The sequence below is a fragment of the Cebus imitator genome, unplaced genomic scaffold (genome assembly GCF_001604975.1).
Source record: "Cebus imitator isolate Cc_AM_T3 unplaced genomic scaffold, Cebus_imitator-1.0 Scaffold85, whole genome shotgun sequence".
NCBI lineage: Eukaryota > Metazoa > Chordata > Mammalia > Primates > Cebidae > Cebus > Cebus imitator.
Window position 1 is genome coordinate 515,251 of NW_016107400.1, and position 15,006 is coordinate 530,256.

Here is a 15,006-nt window from a genome sequence, read left to right on the forward strand (position 1 = left end):
GAAAAAAAAAAAAAATAAAGGATACCAACCCAAAGGTACCTGTTACCCTTGGGCTTTTTTGTACCTATTACCCTCACCTGGCATTTGTTAGCAAGGCTGGCTTTCCACAAGCACATGGGGAGACAGACACAGGGAAAAGAAAAGGCAAATTTTTTGGCTTTTGAGCATCTAACCCAACTTTTGTAAACTCTACACTGAATGTCCTATCCCAAGGAAAGAACATGAAAGCTCAGCTAGCTGTGGTACTGTCCTATGCTGGAAAGTTTCTATGCTGATGTGTAATTGATAATGGGTCTAGGGCCCATCTCTCCCTGGGATGAGTCACTGAGAGTCAAAGGAAGCAGTGATAGAAACCCCACAAGGATGGGATCCCAGGGCAGGAAGCATAGCCCAGGGCATAGCCCAGATGACATGAGACTATAGAGATGTCCAACGTCCAACATGGTCATGGCTGGCACAAAAGATGAGTCTGAGCAGCTTCACAGAGTCCCCAGGGGGCCGCATGTCAGAACAAAAATGCAGCCAAGATTTCTGAGCCTCGCAAGGAAGAAGGAAGAAGTGGCTAAGAGCAGGTTGGCAATCCCGAAGGGTTCCAATCCCTTCCCAACTATCAGGCTGCATGACCTCAGGCTAGTTGGTTTTCTGTACCTCAGTTTCCTCATCTGCAAAATAGGGATGATGATAATAATAATCTCCACCTCACAGGGTGATTGGAAGAATTAAATGACTTAATTAAGGTAAACACTTAGGGCAACACCTGGCACTCAGTAAGTGCAAGGAGGCACAGAGGGTCCTGTGAGGACCTGCAATGGGAGTTGTATGACCAGTGACACCAGCAGAAGCTGCTTTAGGGCAGTGGTTTCAAAGTGTGGTCCCCAAGCTGTTAGCACCCCACACTCAATCTACTAAATCATAACATCTGGAGAAACCATTTTAATAAGTTGCCCAGGTGGTTCTTACACACGTTACAGTTTTGAGAAGCTTGCCATAGGGAAAGAGGCTGAAGTCCAAAGACCACGCAGGATGAGCCACATTTAGCAGAGACTCCCTGGCCAGATGCCAGGACAACGTAACCCACCTTGGAACTTAGAGAACACACCCACCCATAAACACACACACCTTAAACTGACTATCTCAAAGAGCCTGCCTTTAAACCAGACATGAACACCTTTGAATTGAGGTGTCTACATATTTTACCATCAGGAGAGATGAGTGCTCCCAAACTTCAGTTTGGTGAAATAAGGAAAGTTTCATTGTGCACTCCCACATTTGTGACATACAAATATCACTTCCATTACACCTGCTGCAATGGCCACAGTCTCATAGGAGCTGGTCATCATGCCCACTTAAGAGAATCTGCAGCTTCTTTGCCAAACCACAAGCTCCTTATGGCATCCCAACACATCCATGCTTCTCTTGGGAAGCTCTGGAGCTCCATGGCAGTAGTTAGCAATGGTGTTGTCATTAAGCTGTGAGGTATATGCACCACTAAAGGCAATGGGTGAAACTCCAGTGGAAAGGTCTGACGTAGCACACTTGGGACGGCCAAATAGTGAATGTAAGGCACTGAAGGGGATAGACTCTCCTCTATCTCTAAGAACAGATGCCTGGGGGCTGCAAGGGGTTTCTTTAGGAGCTGGCCTCCCCAGTGGATCATCCAGAGTGGTCTGGGGGTAGGGAGATTCTCTAGGGCCCACCCAGCCCTTCTTACCCCCAGGGCCAGCACTTACCACTTGAGTCATCTTGAGGCACAGTTTCTTGTGTGCCGCCGTCAGCATGGCCAGAGCCCCTGCAGCCGCATTCTGCACCTTACCATCATCCTCCCCACAGAGCAGCACCACCAGCTTCAGCCGGTCATTCCCGTCAGCCAGGAACCTCTCCTGTACCTGTGGGAGGCAGGGACATGGCTCCGAGAAAACTGTCCCCAGTCTGCCCAGCCTGAAGAGGGTAAGATGCATCTGAAGTTCTCTGACCCAAGATCTCTTCAGTTTCCCTTTAAGCAGCTGACCCATGCTACCTCCCTCAAGAAGCCTTCCCTCATTGATTGAATGAAGGGCTACAAATTCTTCCAAGTAAAGAAAATAAAGAATTTTCCATCCAATGTGCTTCACCACATCTGTTTGCATTCAAACACCAGGGCAAGGAGGCAGGCCCAGATTCCTGCAAGGAAGATGATGCCCGAGGAACGCTATTTCCCATCCCTCTGGGGAAGCTTGGAAGGTTTCTCCCACAGTGAATGGGCCTTCAGGGTCTTCCATAAAATGATTTTGCAGAGACTGGGACAGAAGCAGGAGACAATTAGGTGGTTTTCTTGGCATTAGAAAGCTACTGTGCTGTCTCCACCAGGTGCGGGATGAGGCTCCCAAGGACCTGAAAACCAGAAGAGCTTCCTGGGGGCCGGTAGCCTGACATGTCTCAGAGAGGTATTAAGGACACACAGCATCTCACTCCCACCCCTCTGCACTACTGTAAAATCTAGTTGGTCAAGTTTCAGAGCGTTTTATTGGGCCAGGTGTCCTAGAGGTGGAACTCCAAAAGGGGACCAAAATCACAGCTTCCCAGGTGTGACTCTCTACCTACAACTCCCTGAAGCTGGAGTAGTGGTCATCAGAGGTGAGAATATGGCAGAGGTCATCATATATCAGAGAGGTCAGCACGGCCCCCTCTCATGGAACATAACTGTTTCTGGGAAGCAGCTGCCCTTCCATGGTCTACATTCCCCCATTTCTCACATCTCGATGTGGTGGTGGCCTAGTTCTCCACAGTGGAACATGAACAGAAGTGATGTGTGTCACTTTCAGCCACCTCTCCCTCCGTCTGTCTCCCTATTCACCATCAGAATGGAATCCACTCCCAATGTGGCAGAGGAGGAGACGCTTCTTGTTGATCAAAGAAGCCTGGATCCCTGAGTCAGCTTGGAAGTGAGCCACCCAATTCAAACAGGACTTTGACATGGTGAGCAAGAAATGAACTTCTATCCTACTGGGACCACAGTACATTTTGACTTGGGTTGTTGGAGCAGCCAGTGCTCCCACAGGAAAGAAGTTGCCTCCCTCCTCCCATTTCCTCCCTCAACCTCCCAGCCTCCCTGCCCACCTCCTTGGACACATTCTTTTTCACCCTAATGGCTGCCAGACCCCCAGCTCAGCATTAGACCAACTCCCTGGTAGATCCTGGTAGTTTTATTCCCCCTGAGGTTAAAAGGCTTTTTTTTTTCTTTTTTTTTGAGATAAAGTCTCACTTTGTTGCCCAGCTGGAGTCCAGTGGCACGATCTTGGCTCACTGTAACCTCTGCCTCCTGGGTTCAAGCGATTCTCATGTCTCAGCCTCCTGAGTAGCTGGGACTACAAGCACTCACCACCATGCCTGGCTAATTTTTATATGTTTAGTAGAGACAGGGTTTTGCCATGTTGGCCAGGCTTGTCTCAGATTTCTGACTTCAAGTGACCTGCTTGCCTTGGCCTCCCAGTGTTGGGATTACAGGTATGAGCCACCACACCTGGCCTTTAATGGCTTTAATGGGTTATATTTTCCCCCTATAACAGTGAGACGATCTAAGGTTCAGGTGTTGAGGGTAAACAGACTGGGTCTCACACTAGCTCCTATGTGGGGGCCCAGGAGGGACATTTGACTTGGCCCTCCTGTTAATGAAGGGCCTTAAATTTAGACCCTGCTGTTATCTCTGATAGGATAATACCTACAGACACAGCAATACTCAGACAGGATGGGAAGAAGAAGACATTCACCAGATGAGTATCATTTGTCCTATGACTGGACCATGAGGCCTACAGCATGTTCGGAATGCATTTTATTTTTATAAACCCTATAATTATTCTGTGATGAGCACAGTTATACTGCATTGCAATTTCTATGGGAACAGTGGTAGTTCATTAACTGCAGACATTTAAAACATCCTAAAATGGTTGATAACTGCATTTGGCATTTCTTCATTTTGTTATATACATGGAGCTTCCATAAATGCAAGTGGTCTAGCCTTCCTTGACCTCTGAGAGGCCCTGGTCTCAGATCCTGCTTTGTTTCAAGGTTACTTGGGCCCCAGCTTTGTGTTTTTTCCTTTATGCATATCTTTCTCTCAGGGCCCCTACAGGGAGGGACCTGTAATCTAGGAAAGATTTAGGGATTCCTGGATTTTCTGTCCAAGACACTACCTTGATGCCATTCTAACAGCCCCCGATCTCACCCCAGGCCCCGGCCCTGCCCTGCCTCTCCGGGCCGTGATCACACCTGGTCTCCGTCCTGCGCCACCGCCTCACCTCCTTGTTAAGCACCATGTTGCACATGCACTCGGTGGCCGCCTGCCGCAGCTGGTCATGATTCTCAAACATGTAGTTCTCGATGTCTGGCAAGGCCCTCTCCTTAAAGATCTTCTGCCTAGGTGGGAGGGTGGAGGAAGAAAAGCCCTTGAGTCTTCTGCAGTGGCCATAGGAGTTTTCTGGCCACCCAGAGACCAGTCTTCCATTCCCACATCCTCAGCCAGCATGTTTTATGCGGCATCAGACTGCCGCCAGCTCTAGGACGGGCACCATGGGCCTAAACTAAATGGTGTAGCATGGCATCCTGGCCACAGCAGTGGGTTCTGGATGTCGCCCAACTGGAGAGCCTCTGTACTATTGTTGGAGTAAAGAAATTCTCTCTCTGTCTCTCTCTTTTTCATCCTGAATGTGGATCCAAGAAAATGTGAAGCCAGAGCTGCCCTTATAACTGCGAGAGAGCAGAAAAGCCCGTTGAGAATTAAAACAATACAGAAAGGAGAGGCGAGACAGAGAGAACGGGAAACCAAGGCAGCTTTGTAAGCCCTGCATCAAGCCACACCTGAATCTGCCTACCCTAGGCTTTTTATTTACACAAGCCAACAAATTTCCTTTACGCTCAGGCCTGTTATAGTTGAGTTTTCTGCTACTGGCAACCAAACGAATCGAATCCCAACCCAATACATGCTGACATACTCCTGCTTCCACAGAGGGATACATTTTATCCTCTGGAGATATTTTTTACTACTTTAGAAAGAAGTGCCGGCCAGGTGCAGTGGCTCACACCTGTAATTCCGGCACTTTGGGAGACCAAGGCGGGCGGATCACGTGAGGTCAGGGGTTCGAGACTAGCTTGACCAACATGGGGAAACCCTGTCTCTACTAAAAATGCAAAAATTAGCTGCTGGGTATGGTGGCACGCTTCTGTAGTCCCAGCTACTTGAGAGGCTGAAGCAGGAGAATATCTTGAGCCCAGGAGGCGGAGGTTGCAGTGAGCCAAGATGGCACCATTGCACTCCAGCCTGGACGATTGAGTGAGACTCGGTCCCAAGAGAAAAAAAGAAAGAAAAGAAGAGAGAAGAGAGGGGAGGGGAGGGGAGGGGAGGAGAGGGGAGGAGAGGGGAGGAGAGGGGAGGAGAGGGGAGGAGAGGGGAGGAGAGGGAAGTGCCATACAGCATCCTTTGGCTTTGGTGTATTCGCTATATGGTTTACTAAGTGCTAACTCCAATCCCTCCCCTCGTCTTTGATGCTGTCTTCAGAGGAGAGCATTCTTAGCACATTATGTGAAATTTTGACCAAGCACTTTTGACCTGCCCCTCTCCACCCCTGCCACACTCACCGGAGTTTGTCGCTCCGCCCAGACAGGTTGGTGAGGCCTAGGAGAGCCTCATAGTTCTGAAGCCCATCCCTCTGTGTGTCCAAGAGACTCACGAGGGGCCGCACCACCTCATACACCTGTTGGGGAGGGGTCAAGGGTTTGGTCAGGTGGGGACTTGAGTGTCTTACATTTATAAAGTTTCCAAAGCACTTTCCCATACATTGTCTGATTTAATTCTCACAATGATCCTGAGAGGCGGGATTATTTTCTTTACAGATAGGATAGCTGAATTTCGGAGAGGGCAATCATGTTTGTCAGAGGCAGAACCAGGCCTGGAATCCAAGTGTCTCCAATGTATCACCCTCCCTGTGACAGCACCATGCCCCTCTCCCAGGATGGAGGTAGGGTGACAGGGGGAAAGGCCTCTAGAAGCAGGGGAGACCCTCCGATTGCCCTATCCCATCCACCCAAACACCTACCCGCTCCCCGGGAAAAGCAATGTCCGGATTGGAGACAGCAGCGATCTTCGCTAGAGCATGGGCTGCCTTCACCTTGCCCACATCTGTGCCCTCCAAAGCCAGGGGAATCAGGGCCTGCAAGAAAGGACAAGGTCACTACTTACTCACAGACATCCAATGGCCTCCCACCTGTCCTCCTGCCCCAGCTGCTGTCTGTCTCTCCCATCAGAGGCCCAGGAAGACTCTGCCGAATAATCAGCCTTTGCACATCATGGAAAACAATTAAATACTTCATCACATATTCACACCCCTCGGTTCCCAGTGCACATCCAGGTCTCTGCCCCACTTCCTCCCACCCACCTAAATGTTCCTTCAGCTTCTGAAAAAAAAATAATTCAATCAGCAAATTTTTTACTTTCTGCCTAAGCCAAACCCAATCTTTTTGTTTGTTTGTTTTGCTTTGCTTTTTTGAGATGGAGTTTCACTCTTGTTGCCAAGGCTGGAGTACAATGGTGTGATCTTGGCTCATTGCAACCTCTGCCTCCCGGGTTCAAGCGATTCTCCTACCTCAGGTCCATACATAGCTGAGATTACAGGTGCGTGCCACCACGCCCAGCTAATTTTTGTATTTTTAATAGCGACTGGGGTTTCAGCCAAACCCAATCTTAACATCAGACATCTATTGAGCACCTACCATGAACAAATACTTTCCAAATTTTCTCTGATTTCTGTGCAGCCTGCAAAGTGAGTGTGTGATTCTCTCCTGTTTTATAGATGAAGAAGCTGTGGCTCGGGGATATTATGTATTTTGCCCAAGGTTATGCAGTCAAAAAGAGAAAAAGCAAGAGCTCAACTCCAAGTCTTCTACATCAAAGTCCAGGGTCTCTATCTTTGCACGGTGCTTCTTTCCAATAGCAAAGAGGATGGATGAGATTCCAAAATACATACTATGATAGCATAATGTCAAGCAGAAATCGGCTTGGGGCTATGAGCACAGACAGTGAAGATAACTGGCGACCATATTCTAGGAGGTTGAGTTGGGGCAGAGGATACATTGTTCATGGGCAAAGAGCATGCACACAGGCACCCCCTAGGATGGCAAGGACCATGTCCTTCCCAGTTACCTTGCCACCACCTTGAGCCACAATGGTGCCTCGGTCCTTTGGGTTGTCACACAGTGCCAGGAATACCCTGTGGGACCAAGAAGACAGGAGAACATTTAATGCACTGACACACCTTCCCAGGCAGCAGCAGCAGCAGGCCAGCCAGTCAGAGCCAGTGAAACCCTGCGATGAAAAGGGAGACCATGGTAAGTGCCACTTGTGTGCCTTGTGTGCCTGTGCTTCAGAATCAGCCTTGGGAAGATGATGCCATGGAAGTAACTGGCTGGGAAGGAAGTGGGACCAAGTGAGGCTGCAAAGAGCAGCTGTGCACTCCCTGCCCAAGACATATTGCAGGAGAACCCCAAATTCACTCATTATCTCTCCACCCTGTGTCTTTGCAGATGCTATTCTCTCTGCCTGGAACCTCCCTCTCCTGCATTTAGGCGGTTCCTTTCCTTCCTCCAGAGCTTGATTGAGTTGTCACATCTCCCAGGAGGCCTTCCCAGCTGCCCGCCCACCTCCCCTCCAGTCTGGCTGGTTGGGGGCCACTGCTTGTGCTCCAGCCAGCCCTTTGTGCTTCCCGCATCATGGCACCCATTTCATCAAACTGTAGCTGTGATGTTGTCTGCCTCCCTGACCAGGCTGCACAGAGACTGTGCCTTTAATCTCTGGAACAAGGGAACAAGAAGGAACAGTGGCCTCCTTTCTCCTGATGCAAACTTCCACCTGTGATGGCCTGCCCACCCTGTCACTTCTCTTCCTTCCTTCTTTTCTTCTTTCTTTCCTTCTCCTTCCCTCCCTCTCTCTTTTTCTTCTTTCTTTCTTCCTTCCTTCCTTTTCTCTTTTTCTTTTCTTTTTCTCTTTCTTTCTTTCTTTCTTTCTTTCTCTTTCTTTCTTTCTTTCTTCTTTCTTTCTTTCCTTTCTCTCTTCTCCTTTCCTGTCCCTTTCCTTCTCTCTCTTTCCTTCATTCTTTTTCTTTCTTTCCTTCTTTCTCTCTCCTTCCTTCCTTCCTTCCTTTCTCTCTTTCTTTCTTCCTTCTTTTCTCTCTTTCCTTCTTCCTTCTTTTTTTGTATAAAGGCAGGGTCTTGCCCTGTTACCCAGGCTGGAGTGCAGTGGCACCATCATCATTCACTGCAACCTTGAATTCCTGGGCTCAGGTGATCCTCCTGCCTCAGCCTCCCAAGTAGCTGGGAATACAGGTGCACACCACCATGCCTGGCTAATTTAAATTTTTTTGTACAGATGGGGTCTTCCTATGTTGCCCAGCTAGTCTTGAATTCCTGGGCTCAACCAATCCTCCCACCTCGGCCTCCCAAAGCTCTGGGATTACAGGCATGAGCCACCACCCCCGGTCCCTTTCAATGCTGATCCCCTCAGGCCTTTCTCCAGGCTTTCCCAATAGCTTATCTCCTTACTTAGGCCCCCACCATTTCTTTCTTTTTTTAAATTGCATTTTAGGTTTTGGGGTACATGTGAAGAATATGCAAGATTGTTGCATAGGTACACATGTGGCAGTGTGATTTGCTGCCTTCCTCCCCATCACCTATATCTGGCATTTCTCCCCATGCTGTCTCTCCCCAACTCTCCATCCCCCGCTGTCCCTCCCCTATTTCCCCCTACAGACCCCAGTGTGTGATGCTCCCCTCCCTGTGTCCATGTGTTCTCATTGTTCAACACCCGCCTATGAGTGAGAACATGTGGTGTTTGATTTTCTGCTCTTGTGTCAGTTTGCTGAGAATGATGGTTTCCAGGTTCATCCATGTCCCTGCAAAGGACACGAACTCATCATTTTTGATGGCTGCATAATATTCCATGGTGCATATGTGCCACATTTTCCCTGTCCAGTCTATCATCGATGAGGCCTCCACCATTTCTATCTCCCTGACCAATGTGCTGCACTCCAGGCTCCTCAGCCCCCCGTCCTAGTTCCAAGCCTTGGCCCACTGCAGCCCTACCTGGCCAGCAGCTCCTTGGTCTGATCAGTGAGGATGGCACTATCTGCTTTCACCATGCAAGCCAGTGCAGAGATGACACCCGCCTTCAGAAGCCGCTTCACCCGCATGTCTATAAAGTCCTTCTTGTCCTGGGGAGATAAAAAGATGGCAATGTGAGAGGGTCCTGGGTGCCAGCCAATCCTTGTTGGAACCAAAGATGGTGCATTTCTGAATTCTTAAATTTAAAAAAATTTTTTTTTCTTTTTTTTTTTATAAGGCCGGAGAGCGCCTGCGGGTCTTGAACCACACAGAGTGGTTGTTCTCCACCAAGGAAAGCATTGTTGAATTCTTGGGGTGAGTTGAACAACGGCCTCCAAAGATGTTCATGGCCTAATATCTGGAACCTGTGACTGTGTGACCTTACAAGGCAAAAGGGATTTTCCGGACAGAATTTTGAGATGCAGAGGTAAGCCCAGATTTCTTATAAATAATCACAGGGATCTTTATAAGAGGGAGGCAGGAAGATGAGAGTTAGCATGGGGAGATGTGATGATGGAATGGAAGTGAGGTCAGAGTGGTTCAAGGTCACCAGCCAAAGCACGTAGGTGGCCTGTAGAAGCTGAAAAAGCAACACAATGATTCTCCCCTAGAGCCTCCCGAAGAAAGCAGCCCTGCTAACACCTTGACTTTAGCCGAGTGAGACTCATTTTAGGACTCTTGACCTCCAGAACTGTAAGATTTTTAAAACTGGGCCAGGTACGGTGGCTCATGTCTGTAATCCCAGCACTTTGGGAGGCTGAGGCGGGTGGATCGCTTGAGCCTAGGAGTTCAAGACCAGCCTGGGCAACATGGTGAAACCCCATCTCTACTAAAAAAAAACAAAAATTAGCTGGGCATGGTGGTGCACATCTGTAATGCCAGCTACTCAAGAGGCTGAAGCAGGAGACTCACTGGAGCCCAGGAGGCAGAGGTTGCAGTGAGCCAAGATTGTACCACTGCACTCCGCCTGGGTGACAGCAAGACTCAGTCTCAAAAAAAAAAAAAAATGTAATTGTATTGTTTTAGGCCACAGTGTTTGTGGCAATGCATTCTAGAAACAATAAGAAACTGAGATACTTCTCCAGATACCCTTTTCCCAGACAACTGCCAAGGCCTATATGGCACGCCCTGCTGTGGTGTGTGACTGTCTCTCCTCTTCCTTGCCTTCCCTAAACACAAGACAGAGCCTGAGGAGCTGATACCATAGAAAACCAGTCCCAAAGATGCTCTCATTCACAGAGGAATGAAATAAAAGAAAGATAATCCAAAAAACTAATGATGCATATATTGTTCTCCTTGGAAAAGTCTGGGATGGGACTGGGTACAGGCAGGAGTGAAAGGACACAGTGGATAGCTACCATAACAATGGATTCGGTTTGCTGGAAACCCAAAGTCAACCCAGGGTTGAAGAGTCCCTACAGACAATCCTCAGAGTGGGGAGTGTTGAGGAAGGGGTTGACAACCCTGAAAGCCACATTGGAACTTCATAGCCACAGCACATGCTCTGCACCCTTGCCTGGCTGAGACACCATGCAACTTTCAAAAATGATTCCGAGGCTGGGCATGGTGGCTCATGCCTATAATTTCAGCACTTTCAGAAGCTGAGGTGGGTGGGTCATTTGAGGTCAGGAGTTCAAGACCAGCCTGGCCAACATGGCAAAACCCTGTCTCTACTAAAAATACACAAATTAGCTGGGCTTGGTGGTGCAAACCTGTAATTCCAGCTACTTGGGAGAATGAGGCAGGAGAATCACTTGATCCAAGGAGGCAAAGGTTACAGTGAGCCTAGATCTCAGCACTGTACTCAGCACTGTACATTGGGTGACAGAGCAAGACTCTATCTCAAAAAATTAATTAATTAATTAAAAATTATTCAGAGAGCTGGGCTCAGTGGCTCACATCTGTAATCCCAGCACTTTGGGAGGCTGAAGCAGGAGGATCATGAGGTCAACAGATCGAGACCATCAGGGCCCACATAGTGAAACCCTGTCTCTACTAAAAATACAAAAATTAGCTGGGCGTGGTGGCATGCACCTGTAGTCCCAGCTACTCAGGAGGCTGCGGCAGGAGAATTGTTTGAACCTGGGAGGCTGAGGTTGCAGTGAGCAGAGATCGAGCCACTGCACTCCAGCCTCATTCACAGAATGAGATGGCAATGTGGAAAACACATGTTTTTCCAAAATCGGGCACAAAATGATAATTATATTCTGACTATAACTGTGAAAAGAAAAAAGATACATAGAGAAAAATCCTCTGGTAGATAATATAACATCAAAATGCCAACAGCAGTCATGTGGAGATGATGTAATCATGAGTGGTTATTTTCTTTTCTCCACATTTTAACTCGTTTTATGGCATGATTATATTACTTTGATCATTTAAGAAATCTAAATGATTTGATTGGTTGGGAATATCTTGCATATATTCATATGCAAATCACACACAAATCGTATCTTCCTGTGCAGGGAATTGTTGGAGAGGGGTCCTGGGGCTCTGGGACATCTGGACTAATGCTGACCAGGCTTCTCCTCTCATGGTTCCCACCTAGAACCCATGTCACAACATCCAGAAATCTGAGAAAATCAAATTGTTATGTGGTAGAGACATGAAATAAAACTGTCTTTTACCCATGAAATCAACAACATAAATTACAAAATGTTCATCATGGCTCCATTTGTTTTCTCAGACTACAAATTGTTGGGTTATTCAAGATGGAAAATAAAAACCAAGAAAAAACCTGAGTGCCGTCTGGTGGGAAAGTTCACCATGAACACCTTCAGTGTGTGTATCCTGCCCCCAATCACCCGAGCACACACCGCATCGCTCCTGACACCACGCCTTTTCTGTTCGGCCTCCTTTGGAGGCCTCGTAGCACAGATCCCTCCTGGTCGTGCCCAACCCCACCTTGGGGTGCTCCTCGGGCACGTGCTGCTTGGAGAACTTGGCGAGCTGGACAAGCTCCGGGATGACCTCCTTGACATCATAGCTGTTGGTGCAGTTCACCAGGGTGGTGGCCACCGAGTACAGGATAGTCTTGTCACTGGTCTGGAAGGCATAGGGTAAGGGAGGGGGAAAGAAAAAGGAAACCTTAGGACAAACCTCTGCTTCCAGGATGCTCCCTCAAGTGGCTGGCGGGTTGGTGTGGGAGGAGTGCGGCAGGTGGGGCCCATTCCGGAGAAAGACAGCAGCGCAGGAGAGGAACAGCTCTGCCCATAAAGGCGGGCAGCAATGCCTCCTGCACCCTCCACAGCAGCCCCAACAGTATGAACAGCAGCTGTCTCACAAAGAGCCTCGCTTTGTGCCTCTTCCAAAAGCCCAGTATGACACTTTCCCATCCAACTGGAGATGGGACGGGAGCTGGACATTCTCCGGTCCTGGTGAAAATCGCTCCGACACTTCCTTTACTGGTAGGAAAGAGCCAGGGAGTTGGCCCAGCAGATGAGGAAGGCAGTCTGGGAGGGGCTGGGAGGGGAGGCAGGTTCCCAGAAAGGCCAGGCACTGCCTCTTTTATTTATTTATTTTCTTGAGGCAAGGTCTCTCTCTCTCACCCAGGCTGAAGTGCAGAGGCGGAATCCTAGCTCACTGCAGCCTCGACCCCCTACGGCTCAAGCAATCCTCCCACCTCAGCCTCCCAAGTAGCTGGGACTACAGATATGAGCCACCGTGCCCAGCTAATTTTTGTACATTTTTGTAAAGATGGGGTTTTCACCACGTTGCCCAGGGTGGTCCCGAACTCCTGAGCCCAACCCATCTGCCCACCTCAGCCTTCCAAAGTTCTGGGATTACAGGCGCGTGCTACGATGCCCCACTAATTTTTTTGTCTCAACTCCCTCTTGGTCCTTCAAGACCTCACCTCCTGAGGGCCCCAGGAAAACAAACTGCCCTCCAGTGTATCTTCCCACTCTCTAGAAGGCATTAGGAGTCGGGAGTCCATTTTACAGTCAGGTAAAATGAGAGCCAGAAAGGGAGAAATGACCATCAGGTTTACATAGGGGTGAGGGGTAGAGCCAGGAGGAAGACTGGGATCCAATCTCTGTGGGTCCAGACCCAGCAGACCTTTCCTGAGGTTTGTGGTCAGGCCAGACACCTCCACACTTGCCTTGGCCAGCTCAAACATGGCCTGCAGGGCAGGGACGTCCTGGACAAAGTCGTCCTTCACATCCGCGTCCAGCGTGAGGTAGGCCAGGCCCTCCACTGCCCAGTGCCGGGTCCGGGTGTCTATGGCTGTATTGCACAGCCACCTGGAAGTGAGGAGGGAGAACTCATGCGAAGGGGCCCAGGGCTCAGGTCAAGAGGGTGACGCCATTTCAGGGTGGTGAACCGGGGGTGACGTCCCTTTCACATTCCACTGGAGCACACCCCAGAGACTCCTGTCCTGAGGCCCTTGAGGAGGTGGAGGGCCTGGGAAACACAGCCCCCTTACTTGCGACACTGTTTGGCCAGCTTTTCTGTTGAACCTTCTGCAAACTGCCTGAGACCATAGTCTGTGCCGCCTGCAGATCCAAGCTTACAGAGTCCCTGTGGAGGAGAGGAGACGGCAGAGACATGCAGGATCAGAGACACGAAAGCTTGGGGACGAAGCCTTGCTCAAACAGGTTTCTATGGGCAGAACACTTCACCCCTCTTTTTTTTAATTACCCTTTAAGTTCTGGAGTACATGGGCAGATTGTGCAGGTTTGTTACATAGGTATACACGTGCCATGGTGGCGGTTTGCTGCATCCATCGCCTCATCATCTACATTAAGTATTCCTCCTAATGCTGTCCCTCCCCAATCCCCCCACCCCCTGCTATTCCTCCCCTAGCCCCCCAACCCCCAGGCCCCGGTATGTGATGTTCCCCTCCTTGTGTCCGTGTGTTCTCATTGTTCAACACCCACTTATGAGTGAGAACATGCGGCTTCACCCCTCTTACTTTGCTTGGATCTACCTCTGTGCAGACTTTAAATTCAGCTCAGGTGTCACCTTTGCTCAGACACCTTCCCTGATGCTCTGGGTTAGGTAGAGAGCCATACAGTTGCAAGTTCTTGTCCTGCCCCCTTCCCCACCATTTTGACCCCGCAGATGTATTGTGCCTGCCATTTTGAAAAACAAGCAAGACTAAGTTAACCAAATCTGAAGCTTCAATGGGGAATCTTGTTATGGCACAGAAACTGGCAGAGAAATCCTATCTTGCAGATAACATATTCAGATGTGCAAAGTTTTACCCAGAGAAAATTGGACTCTTGTTGGGGGGAGTTTCACAAGAGAAAACTCACTTTTGGCAGAAGTTAAAATTTGTTTTTAAAAAAATTGATGCTGGGTTCAGTGGCTCACACCTGAAATCCCAGAACTTTGGGAGTTCAAGGTGGGTGGATCACTTAGACCAGGAGTTCAAGACCAGCTTGGCCAACATGGTAAAACCTCATCTCTACTAAAAATACAAAAATGAGCTGGGTGTGGTGGCAGGTGACTGTAATCCCAGGTACTTGGGAGGCTGAGGCAGGAGAATCGCTTGAACCCAGGAGTCAGAGGTTGCACTGAACTGAGATCATGCCACTGGACTCCAGCCTGGGTGACAGAGAGAGACTCTGTCTCAAAAAATAACAATAATAATAATTTCAGGCCAGGCACAGTGTCTCATACCTGTAATCCCAGCACTTTGGGAGGCCCAGGGTGGTGGATCACTTGAGGTCAGGAGTTCAAGACCAACCTGGCCAACATGGCAAAACCCTGTCTCTACTAAAAATAAAAAAATTAGCTGGGTGTGGTGGCGCATCTCTGTAATTCCAGCTACTCTGGAGGCTGAGGCACAAGGATCAGTTGACCCTGGGAGGTGGAGGTTGCAGTGAGCTGAGATTGTGCCACTCCACTCCAGCCTAGGTGACAGAGTGAGACTCTGTCTCA

The 15,006-nt window shown here is 49.1% G+C and overlaps 1 protein-coding gene across 4 annotated transcripts in view; it reads right to left on the bottom strand.

Moving 5' to 3' along the window:
* Positions 1-15,006, bottom strand: part of UNC45B (unc-45 myosin chaperone B) — a 40,188-nt gene that overhangs the window by 3,791 nt on the left and 21,391 nt on the right. For all 4 annotated transcript variants that reach the window (XM_017534221.2, XM_017534219.2, XM_017534220.2 and 1 more), the window contains 9 exons: positions 13,547-13,641; positions 13,223-13,364; positions 12,028-12,168; positions 9,106-9,233; positions 7,172-7,238; positions 6,069-6,182; positions 5,611-5,726; positions 4,275-4,392; positions 1,731-1,886 (listed from right to left, as the gene is read on the bottom strand). In XM_017534221.2, the coding sequence (XP_017389710.1) occupies positions 1,731-1,886; positions 4,275-4,392; positions 5,611-5,726; positions 6,069-6,182; positions 7,172-7,238; positions 9,106-9,233; positions 12,028-12,168; positions 13,223-13,364; positions 13,547-13,641 (1,077 nt within the window). The remainder of the gene's footprint in view (positions 1-1,730; positions 1,887-4,274; positions 4,393-5,610; positions 5,727-6,068; positions 6,183-7,171; positions 7,239-9,105; positions 9,234-12,027; positions 12,169-13,222; positions 13,365-13,546; positions 13,642-15,006) is intronic.